This window comes from Pan paniscus, chromosome 8 (genome assembly GCF_029289425.2).
Source record: "Pan paniscus chromosome 8, NHGRI_mPanPan1-v2.0_pri, whole genome shotgun sequence".
Taxonomy (NCBI): domain Eukaryota; kingdom Metazoa; phylum Chordata; class Mammalia; order Primates; family Hominidae; genus Pan; species Pan paniscus.
The window spans coordinates 85,204,569-85,218,528 of NC_073257.2; the positions used below are offsets into that span (position 1 = coordinate 85,204,569).

Consider the following 13,960-nt stretch of genomic DNA (forward strand, 5'->3'; position numbering starts at 1 on the left):
GTGGCGGCATGTGCCTGTGGTCCCAGCTACCTGGGGGGCTGAGGCAGGAGAATCACTTGAGCCCAGGAAGCAGAGGTCGCACTGATCCAAGATTGCACCACTGCACTCCAGTGAGACTGTCTCAAAAAGAAAAACAAAGGTTGAAAAGAAGCAAAAGTATCACCTTTCTAATGAATTTATGAGCTGCATATTGACTGCATCTGTCTTAGAATTTTGCAACCAGGCCAGGCACAGTGCCTCACGCCTGTGTAATCCCAGCACTTTGGGAGGCCAAGGCAGGTGGATCACTTGAGGTCAGGAGTTCAAGAGCAGCCTGGCCAACATGGTGAAACCCCATCTCTACTAAAAATACAAAATTAGCTCAGTGTGGTGGCGCATGCCTATAATCCCAGCTACTTGGGAGGCTGAGGCAGGAGAATTGCTTGAACCAGGAGACAGGGGTTGTAGTGAGTCGAGATCATGTCACTGCACTCCAGCTTGGGCCACAGAGCCAGACTCCATCTCAAAAAAAAAAAAAAACTTGCAACCAGAAAGGCTAAAATAAAGGCATTGGTTTTTTTAGTGCACATTTTGATAACTTCAAAAAAAAAAATCTAATACAGAAAAGGGAACTCAAATATTTTAAAAAGTATTTTTCTACAGGAAAAGACTAAGGAATAGTAAATAACGCTGACAAAGGGGAAGACTAAGCTGTTTCTTTTCTCTGGTTTATAGGCCTATGCTTATTTTTTTTTTTTTACTATTGAAACCAAGTGAGATTATTATACATGGATTTTATGTTTATTCCCTATAACTAACATTCCTATATATACCTGTTTACTACAGATATTTTGAGTCAAGTTGTGATTATGACGGAGTGAAGAAGAATTATTTTGGGACAGCTACTTTTGATAACAAATGATTTATAGACATAAAAGTAACAGAAAAAGAGAAGTGATGAAAAAAGTCCTATGTTTCACTATTACAAATAAAGGAAAACTATTTGCTTAAAAATAAATAAATAAAAAGGAAAAAAAAACACTATTTTTTAAAACCCACCCTGGCCACTTGACAGGCAAAGTGAGGCCTGGGGGATAGAAAAAAAAAAATTACAGTGTACTTAGTAAGTATTAGTGATATATATTTTTCATTTCCCTAGATAAGAGTTTTCATGTTTTGACAAGAAATTTAAAAGTCACAGAACAATCACAATTTTTCCCATTATTAAAATCACTTTGCATGGTTGCAGCTTACAGGGTCACTTTTTAAGGTCCCAAACTATCATGCAAATTGAGGACTGCCTGTTCAGTGTCAGGAAATCTCCTCTGAAGCATCTCCTGAAGTGTAAAAATGACTTAAGGATAATGTGATTACCTACCTGTAATTCCTCTGCTGTGGAAACATCTAGTCCTGTTAGATCTTGTATTCTCATATTAATTCGAGACACCACAGGATTTTCATAGCCAGAGAGCCAGGCACTAAGAATAAGAGGAATATTAGTTTTATTGATAATGTTTCATTACATGGAGACTAATAGCTGTTATTTTTAAAGCCATAATATTTAATATATAGGACAATAAACCTTTACTGAAGGCATTTAGTTCATTTTCTTGCTTAGTATCATCTTTATTAATGGATATTGTAATTTTTTTTAAATGTCACATTCTACTGTTAGAGGTTCGGAAGGAAAAAACTAATCAAATTTATTATAATGCTTCTATGAAAACAGTTGGATTAATGTAAGGAGGCTATATTGAAAGCCACCTACATTGAGAACTTCAAAAAATTCTTTAAAAAACCATACCAAACAAAACAACGTTCTTTCCAGGTAAGGTATGGGAACTGACTATGGTGGAAGTCATGGGGTCTTTAGTCTGAGCTACATAATGCTAATATTTTATAAGAAAAAAATTCTGCTTACTGCTTAAGTTTTGAAAAGTTACCCAAACACACCTACTGAAGGATGGACAATAACAGGTGTTGGTAAGGATGTGAAGAAACTGGAGCCCTCATACATTGCTAATGGGAATGTAAAAGGGGCAGCCACTTTGGAAAACAGTTTGGTAGTTGCTCAAAATGCTAAAACACAGTTATCAAATGACCCAGCAATTTACTTCTAGGTATATATCCAAGAGAAATTAAATCTTATGTCCATACAATAACTTGTACAGAATTTTTTATGGCATCATTACATATAATAGCCAAAAAGTAGAAACTACCCAAATATCCATCAATTTATCAATGGATACATAAAACGTGATAGGTCTATAAACTGGAATATTATTGTGTCACAAAAAGGAATAAAGTACTGGCCAGGCACAGTGGCTCATGCCTGTAATCCCAGCACTTTGGGAGGCTGAGGTGGAAAGGTCACTTGAGGCCAGGAGTTTGAGACCAGCCTGGGCAACACAGTGAGACCCCAACTCTACAAAACATTTAAAAAATTAGCTGGGCATGGTGGCATGCACCTGTAATTCCAGCTACTCTGGCAGCTGAAGCAAGAGAGCTGCTTGAGCATGGGAGTTTGAGGCTGCAGTGAATTATGATCACACCACTGCACTCTAACCTGGGTGACAGAGTGAGACCCTGTCTCTACATACATGCTACAACATGGATGGAACATCATATTAAGTCAAAGAAGCCAGATACAAAGGCCACATGTTATATAATGCCACTTCTATGAAATATACAGAATAGACAAATCAATAGATAATAGAAAATAGATTAGTGGTTGCCAGGGGATGGGGATGGGGCTGGGGGGAATGGGAAATGACTCCTAATGGGTACAGGATTTTTTTTGAGTGACAAAAATGTTCTGGAACTAGACATTGGTTATAGTTGCACAAGGCTAAAAACCACTGAAATGCATACTTTAAAAGCGTGAATTTTATGATACGGGAACTATATCTCAATTTTAAATGGTACTCCCAAATTCAGCTATATCCCTTTTTCACATATGCTTTTAAGCAGTCAATCAGTCCTTCGCTTTCTTCACTTCTCCTCTCACTGAGCTTTGATTCCATAGTTCATCATTTTAACATTCTTTCTAAATGCCTAAACTCAACTGTCTGGCAAAAACAATCCTGGATGAATCTCTTTTATCCAAGCGTATATCTCTGTCACCAAACCCTACTGGAGAAGTCATGAAATAGGGCAGATATGTTCCACTAAAAATTCATGAATACCAACTTCAAATGGGCTCTTCACTTTTACTTCCTCTTCCACTCTGTACCCTAACTCACTTCAGCCTCTCCCTTCACTCAGTAGATAATGTATCTCCTACTTCATAGAGCAAATAAACGCCTTTACAATTAAAAATTATTTCCCCAAATCTGTATATCCCTCCAGTTACCAATCTTTCTTTTCCCTCTTCAAGCTAACTTTGTCAGATTCCTAATTTCTGAACCCACTGTAATCTAGCTTTAGTCACTTATATCACTCCCTCAAAATTGCTCTTGCTAATCTTACCCACAGCCCTATTGTGCTTCTAAATCTAATGACATTTTTCAATTCTCATTGTATTTGTTCCTTTGGTAACATTTGTGACAATACTCATCCTTTTGGAAACTCTCTCAAACACTCATTCTCCAGGAATTCCTCTAGTATCTCAGGCTGCTTTTTCTTGGTCTCCTAATTTACAGCCTCCAACACTATATTCTGCCTCCCTCTCAGGACAGCAGCAACATTTCCTCAAGAACGTATTTCCTCTAGCCCTAAGGCTAGTGCGTATGCTCTTCTCTCTGCCCAGAATATTCTTTTTCACTTTGCAAAATTAAGACTCTGGATATCACCTTAGTTACCACTTCTTTAGAGGAGCTTTCCTTTACCTCTCCCGCTGCCAGACGAAGCCAAAGCTTCCACAGACAGACAAAGGAAGCGAGCAAGCGTAAGAGAGAGAGCAAGAGAGAGTGTGTGGGTTTTTCTTTAACAAGAGAAAGACATGGAGAAGAAAGAAGTTTTTACTAATCATTACCAACATGAAACTAACATGACAAACAGGGTGGATTCTTAGATGAATCTAAGATTTATCCTATATTACTAAAATTATTTGCTTGGTGATATCTTGCAAATTTTTTGGGACTGGCTGAGTATTACAGAATTCCTCAGTGTAGCAAAAATGGGAAGAATCAAAGTGTTATTGTTGTAAAGAATATAGCTGATTAAGTATATTAAGAATTTTTTTCTTCTAATTCTGCCCAAGTTCCTGGTAGAACTAATCTGGTATATGTCAATGTACCTGTCTTTCCTGCCTAGCACAATTTGATGGATGTCTGAACTTTATAAGCAACCAACCAACTACTGACTTGATTTTTACAGGTAATTGCAATGCTAAATTGGAAAGCATTCTAATAAAGCTTCGAACTAAATGCCTCATGAACAAACTGTTCCTATTCCATCCTGGAACCTATCACCCACAGAGAACGTGTCTTCTGATATCTTCAACTTCCCTCCCTGCTACCAACAACTTTTAAATATCTAGTCTTATCTTTTCCTCTTGTACTTTGGTAGAATCATCGTCCTTCAGCCTTATAGAGGCAGACTTTCTATCTATGCTTTTGATTCTATGCTTTCTAACTCTAGATGCCTTACTCCAGCAGTTACTGCCTCCCTTTTATCTTTAATCTCCTCCTTGTCAATGCTTGCTTATTGAAGTCTCCTGCTACCAAGAAAAATACCTTCACTTTAGCCATTCTAGCAAATTACCACTCCAGTCTTTCACTTTACTCCTTTAAAACTGCAAAAGCAAGAAATGCTTGTTACATTCCACAAATGGTCATGGGACACTGGTTATCTACATGCAAAGAAAGAAGCTGGACCTCTGCTTCACATTAAAAAGAATTTCTCAAGATGGATCAAAGACCTAAATGTAAAAGCTAAAATTATAAAAACTGTGGGAAGAAAACACAGGAGCAAATCTTTGTGACGTTGGACGAAGCAATGGTTTAGCTATGACATCAAAAGTACAGGCAACAAAAGGAATAAATAAATGGGACATTATCCAAATAAAAACCTTCTATGCTTCAAAGAATAACATCAGGAAAGTTAAACAGGATGGGCACAGTGTCTCAAATCTGTAATCCCAGCACTTTGGGAAGCCAAGGCAGGAAAATCACTTGAGTTCAAGACCAGTCTCGGCAACCTAGCAAGACCCTGTCTCCACAAAAAAAGTTTAAAAATTAGCCAGGCATGGTAGCGTGTGCCTGTGTAGTCCTAGCTACTCATAAGGCTGAAGCGGAAGGATTACTTAAGCCCAGGAGTTCAAGGATGCAGGGAGCTACAATCACACCACTGCACTCCAGCCTGGGCCCCAGAATGAGAACCTATCTCTAAAAAAATAAAAATTTGTGGTAAAATACATGTAACATAAAATTAGCCATTTAGACTATTTTTTAAATTATGGTAAAATATATATAACAGCAATTTTACCATTTTAATTATTTTAAGTGTACAATTCACTGGTGTTAAGTACATTTACAATACCTTACAACCATCAGCACTATCCATTTCCAGAACTTTTTCATCAAAACCAAACAGAAAACTGTACCCACTGAACAACAACTCCCATCTCTCCCTCCTCACAACCCCTGGTAATCCTCTATTCTACGTTCTGTCTGTATGGATTTGCCTATTCTAGGTATCTCCTGTAAGAAGAATCATATAATATTTGTCAATTCTAGCTTATTTCACTTAACATGTGTGTGTGGTTTTTTTTTTTTTTTGGAGACAGGGTCTCAACTCCAGTTGCCCAGGCTGGAGTGCAGTGATGCAATCTTGGCTCACTGCAGCCTCAACCTTCTGGGCTCAGGTGACTCTTCCACCTCAGCCTCCCAAGTAGCTGGGACTACAGGCATGCACCACCATAGTTTTTTGTATTTTTAGTAGAGACGGGGTTTCATCATGGTGACCAGGCTGGTGTCAAACTCCTGGACTCAGGCAATCTGCCTGCCTCAGCCTCCCAAAGTGCTGAGATTACAGGTGTGAGCCACCACACCCAGCCAAAATAATGTTTTCAAGGTTCATCCATGTTATAAGCAGGGTATCAGAAATTCATTTCCTTTTTTAAGGCTGAATAATATTCCATTATCTATATATACCACATGTTTATCCATTCATTTGTTGATGGACATTTGGGTTGCTTCTAACCTTGGGCTATAGTGAATAAATGCTGTTATGAACATTGGTGTGCAAGTATGTGACTCCTTGCTTTAAATTATTTTGGGTATGTACCTAGAAGTAGAATTGCTAGATCACATGGTAACCCTAAACTTTTTGAGGAGCTGGCAGACTATATTCCACAGCAGTGACACCACTTTATATTCCCATCCCTCACTGCCTTTTAAACTACTGCTTTTAGAAAAAAAAAAAAATCTAATAACCTCCCAGCACTTTGGGAAGCCAAGGTGGGAGGATCGTTTGGGGATAGGAGTTCAAGACCAGTCTGGGAAACATAGCAAGACCCCGTCTTTACAAAAAAATTAAAATAAATTAATGAGCAAGGTGTGGTGGCACATGTTTATAGTTTCAGCTACTTAGAGGCTGAGGTAGGAGGATTGCTTGAGCCCAGGAGTTCGAGGTTGCTATGCCCACACCACTACACTCCAGCCTTGGCAACAGAATGAGACCTCATCTCTTAAAAAAACAACAGAACACCACCACAAACTTTTAATTCCAGGAATGGCCATGAAAGTCTACCAATTAAGTACTGGTTAAATAATAGGTTATTTCTAATTTTTCTCTATTATAAACAATATTGTAACAAAATGCTATATCTTTGCACACTTGTGGGAGTATCTCTGTACGATAAATTCCTAGATGTGGAATTGCTAAATGACTTTTACATTTTGATAAATGTCAAATTTCCCTCCAAAACAGTTGCAATGATTTACACCTACCCATTTCATAAAACCCTTGCCAGTTTCAATCCTTTTATTCTTTGTCAATCTTAGCAAGGCAAAAATATTTTAATGGTTTAAATTTTTTAAATTTTTATTTGCATTTCTTGTTATATCATAACATATCTCGGCCAGGCGCAGTGGCTCACGCCTGTAATCCCAGCACTTTGGGAGGCTGAGGCGGGTGGATCTCTTGAGGTCAGGAGTTCGAGACCAGCCTGACCAACGTGGTGAAACCCCGCCTCCACTAAAAATACAAAATTAGCCAGGTGTGAAGGTGCACACCTGTAACTTCAGCTACTTGGGAGGCTGAGGCAGAAGAATCTCTTGAACCAGGAGGCAGAGGTTGCAGTGAGCCGAGATCACGCCATTGCACTCGAGTCTGGGCAACAAGAGCAAAACTCCGTCTCAAAAAAAAAAAAAAAAAAAAAAAAATCTTGATGAAGGGTTTGAGGCTTAGCAGTTAAAACCAATGTTGATTGTAGGTTAAAAAAAAAAATAACTGTCAACCTGTCATCTTAATTGTAGTTCTGTTGTAGTCACTACAGAGGAAAATGAATTCTACTGATGCATGGGAAGTTATTTCATTTAATTTGACTTTCATGTAAAATCCCCTCCAAAATATAGTAACACTCCCTTTTTTTTTTGAGATGGAGTCTGGTTCTGTCACCCAGGCTACAGTGCAATGACGCTATCTCGACTCACTGCAACTTCTACCTCCCGGGCTCAAGCAATCCTCCCACCTCAGCCTCTGAAGTAACTGGAACTACAAGCATGCACCACCACGCCTGGCTAATTTTTGTATTTTTTTGTAGAGATGAGGTTTCACCATGTTGCCCAGGCTGGTCTCAAACTCCTGAGCTCAAGCAATCTACCTGCCTTGACCTCCCAAAGTGCTGGAATTACAGGTGTGAGCCATCACACCTGGCCCAAAATACATTAAGACTTTCCTTAGTTTAAGAACTATCTTCAAGTTACTCATCTGGATCCCATCCTTAACAATTACTGCTAATCTGTCTTCAGTGACATTATTATAGACATAATAGGTTATCTAAAAACTCAGCTCTGAATTTACATTGTAACATTACTAAAATTCAGTGGAGACCATTATACTGTAATGTATGTTAACTGTCCATTCTTCTAGGACCTGGAAGTCTTATTCCTGTGTTAGATTAAATCATAAGAAATCCAGAGGTTTTGCTTTCTAGTACCCAGTGCTTTAACTGAGTTGGGATTTTTTTTTTAATGTTATAGCATTTAATAGGAAAAATCATTTGAAGATCATTTATCTTTTGTATAACTGTAATTGAAAATGTCAACTAATTATACAGTGTTTCTCCCCATAAAACACAATTTAGTGCCAGGAGAAAAAAGAACTATTTCTTCAGATAACTTTATATGTGTCCTTTTTTTTCCATTAAAAATTAAATAGCCCAAAGTATCTTCCTTTTGGCCTTAATGACAGGACCTGAAGCCAAAGCTGTGCATTCAATTAGAGTAACATTTCTATGCTTTTTTCCTTTCTACTGAGTTTCCGCTGTTAAAAAAAAAAAAAAAAAAAAAAAAACAAAAAAACTTCATGATTTTGTAAAATACCACTAGAATGCGCAGAGTAAGGGAGCAACATTCTCACACTGCAAAACTACACTTCTAATATGTGAGTAAGGAAAGCTCCAAAGAAAAATGTCAGTAATGTAATTTGAACATGATCACTACCTTCTTCTAACCCGACACACACATAAGAATATTCTATGATTAGCTAATCGAAAACCACTATATATATATATATATATATATATTTTTTTTTTTACAAAGGCAAAAGATAAGTCACACCCCAAAGTGCCAGTTACAGAGGACAAAATTTCCAATAATTCTTCTCTAGGTGCTTGATGGTTAACAAAGGCTAATAATCTAGACTGGGAATTTATCCAGTCCCTTTGCTTCATAGTGGGATAATTATGCAATAACACTATACATCCACTCGTTTCAGTTATCTCAGTCTGAGTACCACAGTTCAACCCATTACAGAGCAGTGTTGTTAAAAGTTATGCCATTAAAAAAAAATTAAAAAGCTGAACCACTCAAAACTTTTTGTATTTGTTTATATAATTATACTTTAATACTAATTTGCTCCTTAGTAACAAGGGTAAACAAAATCTTAAGCCTAAATAACATATTTATGATATATTTAAGGCCAGACATGGTGGCTCATGCCTGTAATCCCAGCACTTTGGGAGGCCAAGGTGAGATGATCACTTGAGCCCAGGAGTTCAAGACCAGCCTGGGCAACAAAGCAAAACCGCATCTCTACAAAAATACAAAACTTAGCTGGGCATGGTGGTGTGCACCCGTAGCCCCAGTTACTCAGGAGGCTGAGGTGGGAGGATTGCTTGAGCCTGGGAGGTGGAGGCTGTAGTGAGCCATGACTGTGCCACTGCACTCCAGCCTGGGTGACAGAGTGAGACCCTGTCTCCGAAAGAAAATAAAGTAAAATAAAATAAATACACACATATACATATATATCATGTTACATTCATGATATCATAAATACCGTATTGTAGGAAATCATCACTTCAGAGTAAAAAAATGAAAATCACTTTCCCACCAGAATCAAAAAAGCTTTTCTACCACTCTAAACAGATTATTGTTTATTTGCATAGGTCATTATTTATATTACTTTAACTAGACTTTATGAGTTCACTTAACTATCTTTTCAGAGCACAAAACTGAATGTTTACATTTCAAAAACTTCAAATTCCATTTCTCTGATCTACCCAAAATTATTAGCTTTTTCATTTACAAGCTGTAGTAAATTCTTAGGGTTTTTATTTGCTTTTTAATAGTGGAAAAGACAGAGATGACTTGCCAAAAGTTAACAGATGGTCAGTAACATAAGTAAAGCCTTTTTTGGCTGGATACAATGGCTCGCGCCTGTAATACCAATACTCTGGGAGGATCACTTGAGCCCGGGAGTTTGAGACCAGCCTAGGCAATATAGTGAAACCCTGTCTCTACAAAATAAAAAATTAAAAATTATCCAAGCATGGTGGTGAGCACCTGTATTCCCAGCTACTCGGGAGACTGAGGTAGGAAGATCACTTCTGCCCAGGAGTTGGAAGGAGCAGTGAGCTATGATCATGCCACTGGACTTAGGCCTAGATGACAGAGCAAGACCCTGCCTCTTAAAAAAAAAAGCCTTTTTTGTTTTATGGGTTTGTTTGTTTTATGGGTTTGTTTGTTTTTTGAGTCTCGCTCTGTTGCCCAGGCTGGAGTGCAGTGGCGCAATTTCAGCTCACTGCAAGCTCCGCCTCCTGGGTTCCTGCCGTTCTCCTGCCTCAGCCTCCCCAGTAGTTGGGACCACAGGCACCCGCCACCATGCGCGGCTAATTTTTTTGTATTTTTAGTAGAGATGGGGTTTCACTGTGTTAGCCAGAACGGTCTCGATCTCCTGACCTCGGGATCTGCCCACCTGGGCCTCCCACAGTGCTAGGATTACAGGCGTGAGCCACTGTGCCCAGCCTGTTTTATGTTTTTTAAATAGTAAAGGAGTTCCAAAAATATTTTGCCAAAAAAATTCTATTTGCTGAAATGCTGGAACAAATTATTACTTCCACTGAAAGTGATGTCATCGCTTAGACAGTTCTCTAAATACAGATATTTGAAATTCCTTTCTAAATCATTCAAAATACAGATGTTCCCAGGCTACAAGGGATTAAATTAACTGACATCAGAACACAAATTTTCTTCCATTTGGCAACTGAGATGCCCTTTTTTTTTTTTTTTTTTTTGAGACAGAGTTTTTGCTCTGTCACCCAGCCTGGAGTGCAGTGGTGCAATCTCAGCTCACTGCAATCTCTGCTTCCCAGGCTCAAGTGATCTACCCACCTAAGCCTCCTGGGTAGCTGGGACTACAGACGTGCACCATCACTCTCAGCTAATTTTTTTCTTAATTTTTTGTAAATAGAGACAAGGTCTAGCTATACTATCCAGGCTGGTCTCAAGCTCCTGGGCTCAAACCATCCTCTCACCTCAGCCTCCCAAAGTGCTGATATTACAGGCATGAGCCACCATGCCCGGCCTTCTAATGCTAGTAGCTAAATACCTTCTGCTATCATTTATAATATGTAAGTATGGTTGTACCTTTCTCAAAAATCCAATAAAACTGCTTAAGAGCTACAAAGTTAGAATATTTAAAAAATAGGTTTGAAATGTTTAGCAATATTTAGTTTTTTTTTTTAAGTGTATAGATCACTTTCCTACAGTGATTTATTTTGATTTATTGGCAACAGTCCATTGACTGTGGGCTGGATATTTCTTCAAAAGGGCCATTGCATACATAGAAAATTTCCAAAAAACAGTCTTCCAAAACACTGAATTCATGAATTTTTTTTTTTTTTTTTTTTTTTTGAGATGGATCTCTCTCTGTCGCCAGGCTGGAGTGCAGTGGCATGATCTCGGCTCACTGCAATCTCTACCTCCCGGGTTCAAGCCATTCTCCTGCCTCAGCCTCCCGAGTAGCTGGGATTACAGGCGCGCCACCACACCCAGCTAATTTTTGTATTTTTAGTAGAGATGGGGTTTTACCATGTTTGCGAGGATGGTCTTGATCTCCTGACCTTGTGATCCACCCACCTTGGCCTCCCAAAGTGCTGGGACTACAGGCGTGAGCCACCACTCCTGGCTGTAATTTTGTTTTATATGCTTCCTAGAAGCATGCAAATCTAGAGGATTTAGCTATTTACAAACTTTAGGACAAAAAATGTGTAAAACCATGCAATAATCTGATAAAATCTGTTAACAGTTTAATTTTTATTTTTTTTAAAGAAGGGGTTTTTTGTAGATATGAATTAGGTTCTGTAATAGAATGGAAAATTAGCTTAATGTAAAAATCGGGTTAATTGCAATGTTCAGAAGCACTGTAAATCATATCTCAAAACATGTCTATGCAAATTAGTTTCTGCAAATCCTTACTATCTATTAGTGTTCCTTAAGGATAATTGCTCCTGTGATTAAAATGAAAATCATATTACGGCAAATTTAAATTTTCTTCATGTCTTGTAATGGGGTTCAGGACACTCAACCCCAAAATATGGCACTGTAGCATTTGAGCAGAAGCAGGTCTCTCTGACCTTCTCCCACTCTTTTCCCCTTAAGCAGACTATAAAAGAATTCTCTAGGCCGGGCACGGGCTCATGCTTGTAATCCCAGCACTTTGGGAGGCCGAGGCAGGCGGGTCACGAGGTCAGGAGATCGAGACCATCCTGGCTAACACGGTGAAACCCATCTCTACTAAAAATACAAAAAATTAGCCGGGCAGCAGCAGGCGCCTGTAGTCCCAGGTACTCAGGAGGCTGAGGCAGAAGAATGGCATGAACCCAGGAGGCGGAGCTTGCAGTGAGCCAAGATTGCGCCACTGCACTCCAGCCTGGGGGCGACAGCAAGACTCCATCCCAAAAAAAAAAAAAAAAAAAAAAAAAAAAAGAATTCTCTGACCTTCCTCTAAAGTAGTATAAGACTTTCAATCCAGAAGTATCCTCTCTCTACCTGGAAGAAAGGAACATCCTTATCCTGAGACACAGAGATACCAAGAGGTATGTGAACAAACAGGCTTTGCTAAGTTTCCCCCAGTTTATTACCATTAGATCATATCCCCTTTGTTCATCATACTTCTGTATGACCATCCACTCATCAAACCTAGCATAAAAATACACAGGTTTCCCTGTTTCTTTGGGTTCTCATTTTTTTCTATTTCTTTTCTCTTTTTTTTTTGAGACAGGATCTTACTCTGTCACCCTGGCTGGAGTGCAGTGGCATGCTCATGGCTCACTGTGGCTCTCTGTAGCCTCAACCTCCTCAGGCTCAGGTGATCCTCCCACCTCAGCCTCCCAAGTAACTGGGTCTACAGGTACATGCCACCACACCTGGCTAATTTTTTTTGTATTTTTTGTAGAGATGGGGTTTTACCATGTTGCTCAGGCTGCGGTCTTCATTTCTAAAGGCTTCTTGTCAAGTAAATTTTGTATTAAATAAATTTGTATGCTTTTCTCTTGTTAATCTGTCTTTTGGTATAGGGGTCTCAGCTATGAAGCTAGTGATAGGCAAGAAAAAAAATTTTTCTCTCTTACTGGGGCAAAAGGGCAGGTGGTGTTATACAGCAGAGACAAGAAACCAAGACGTGTATAGTAACGTTTAAGGTTAATATATAAAAGGCATATGGTCCTGCCCAAAAAAGAAAAAGGAAATGCTGAATCAATGCATTCGGTCCAGCCTAATCTTTTTGTCTTTTTGAAGACAGCAGTAATCTTCAAAATTTCTCTGAGCACCTCCTAAAATGCCTGTTAAAATCTATGTTTGCCTTTGCATAATTTTTTTAGTTGACAACTAAATTTTTTCATAATTTAGTTTCGAATGATTGAATTGTCATATTGAAAACGTTGGTAATTTCTAAAAAATGATTACTTTAAATGTATCCACTGGAATCTAAATACCATAATGATTTGATATCCACCATCATCCACTTAAAATATGTGAACAAAATATTTTTTAATACTTGGACATTTTACATCTTTTTTTTTTCCTGATGTTATAGTTTCATTCCATTCTTATCCTAGAACAGTTAATTCTCAACAGGGGTGGAGTCACTAGAGGTAGTGGTGGGGATTTTACGTATCAGGGGACATTTGACAATGTCTGGAGACATTTTTGATTGTCACAACTTAAGGAAGGGTGCTACTGGCATCCAGTGAACCACAGATGCTATTAAACATCTTACAAAGCTGAAGATAGCCCCCAACAACAAGAATTATCTGACTCAAAATGTCAATAGTGCTACTGATAAGGTTAAGAAACCTTGTCCTACAGTGACACATTTTTATGCCTGAAAATCTTTTATTTATCACATTATACTTATCTATATTAAAAATATTTATACAATTAACAAAAATATGAATTTCCTAAAACAAAAAGCCTGTATTAAAGACCTATAAAAAGGCTGTGTTAAAGATAGTATCTTCTGGATTGTTACTATAATTATTATTCACATTTGTTAATCTAAATAACATGACTAAACAATCATTATCAAGTATAAA

The 13,960-nt window shown here is 38.2% G+C and overlaps 1 protein-coding gene across 2 annotated transcripts in view; it reads right to left on the minus strand.

The window, feature by feature from the left end:
• Positions 1-13,960, minus strand: part of P4HA1 (prolyl 4-hydroxylase subunit alpha 1) — a 67,163-nt gene that overhangs the window by 21,495 nt on the left and 31,708 nt on the right. For both annotated transcript variants that reach the window (XM_055092983.2, XM_055092984.2), the window contains exon 9: positions 1,354-1,457. In XM_055092983.2, the coding sequence (XP_054948958.1) occupies positions 1,354-1,457 (104 nt within the window). The remainder of the gene's footprint in view (positions 1-1,353; positions 1,458-13,960) is intronic.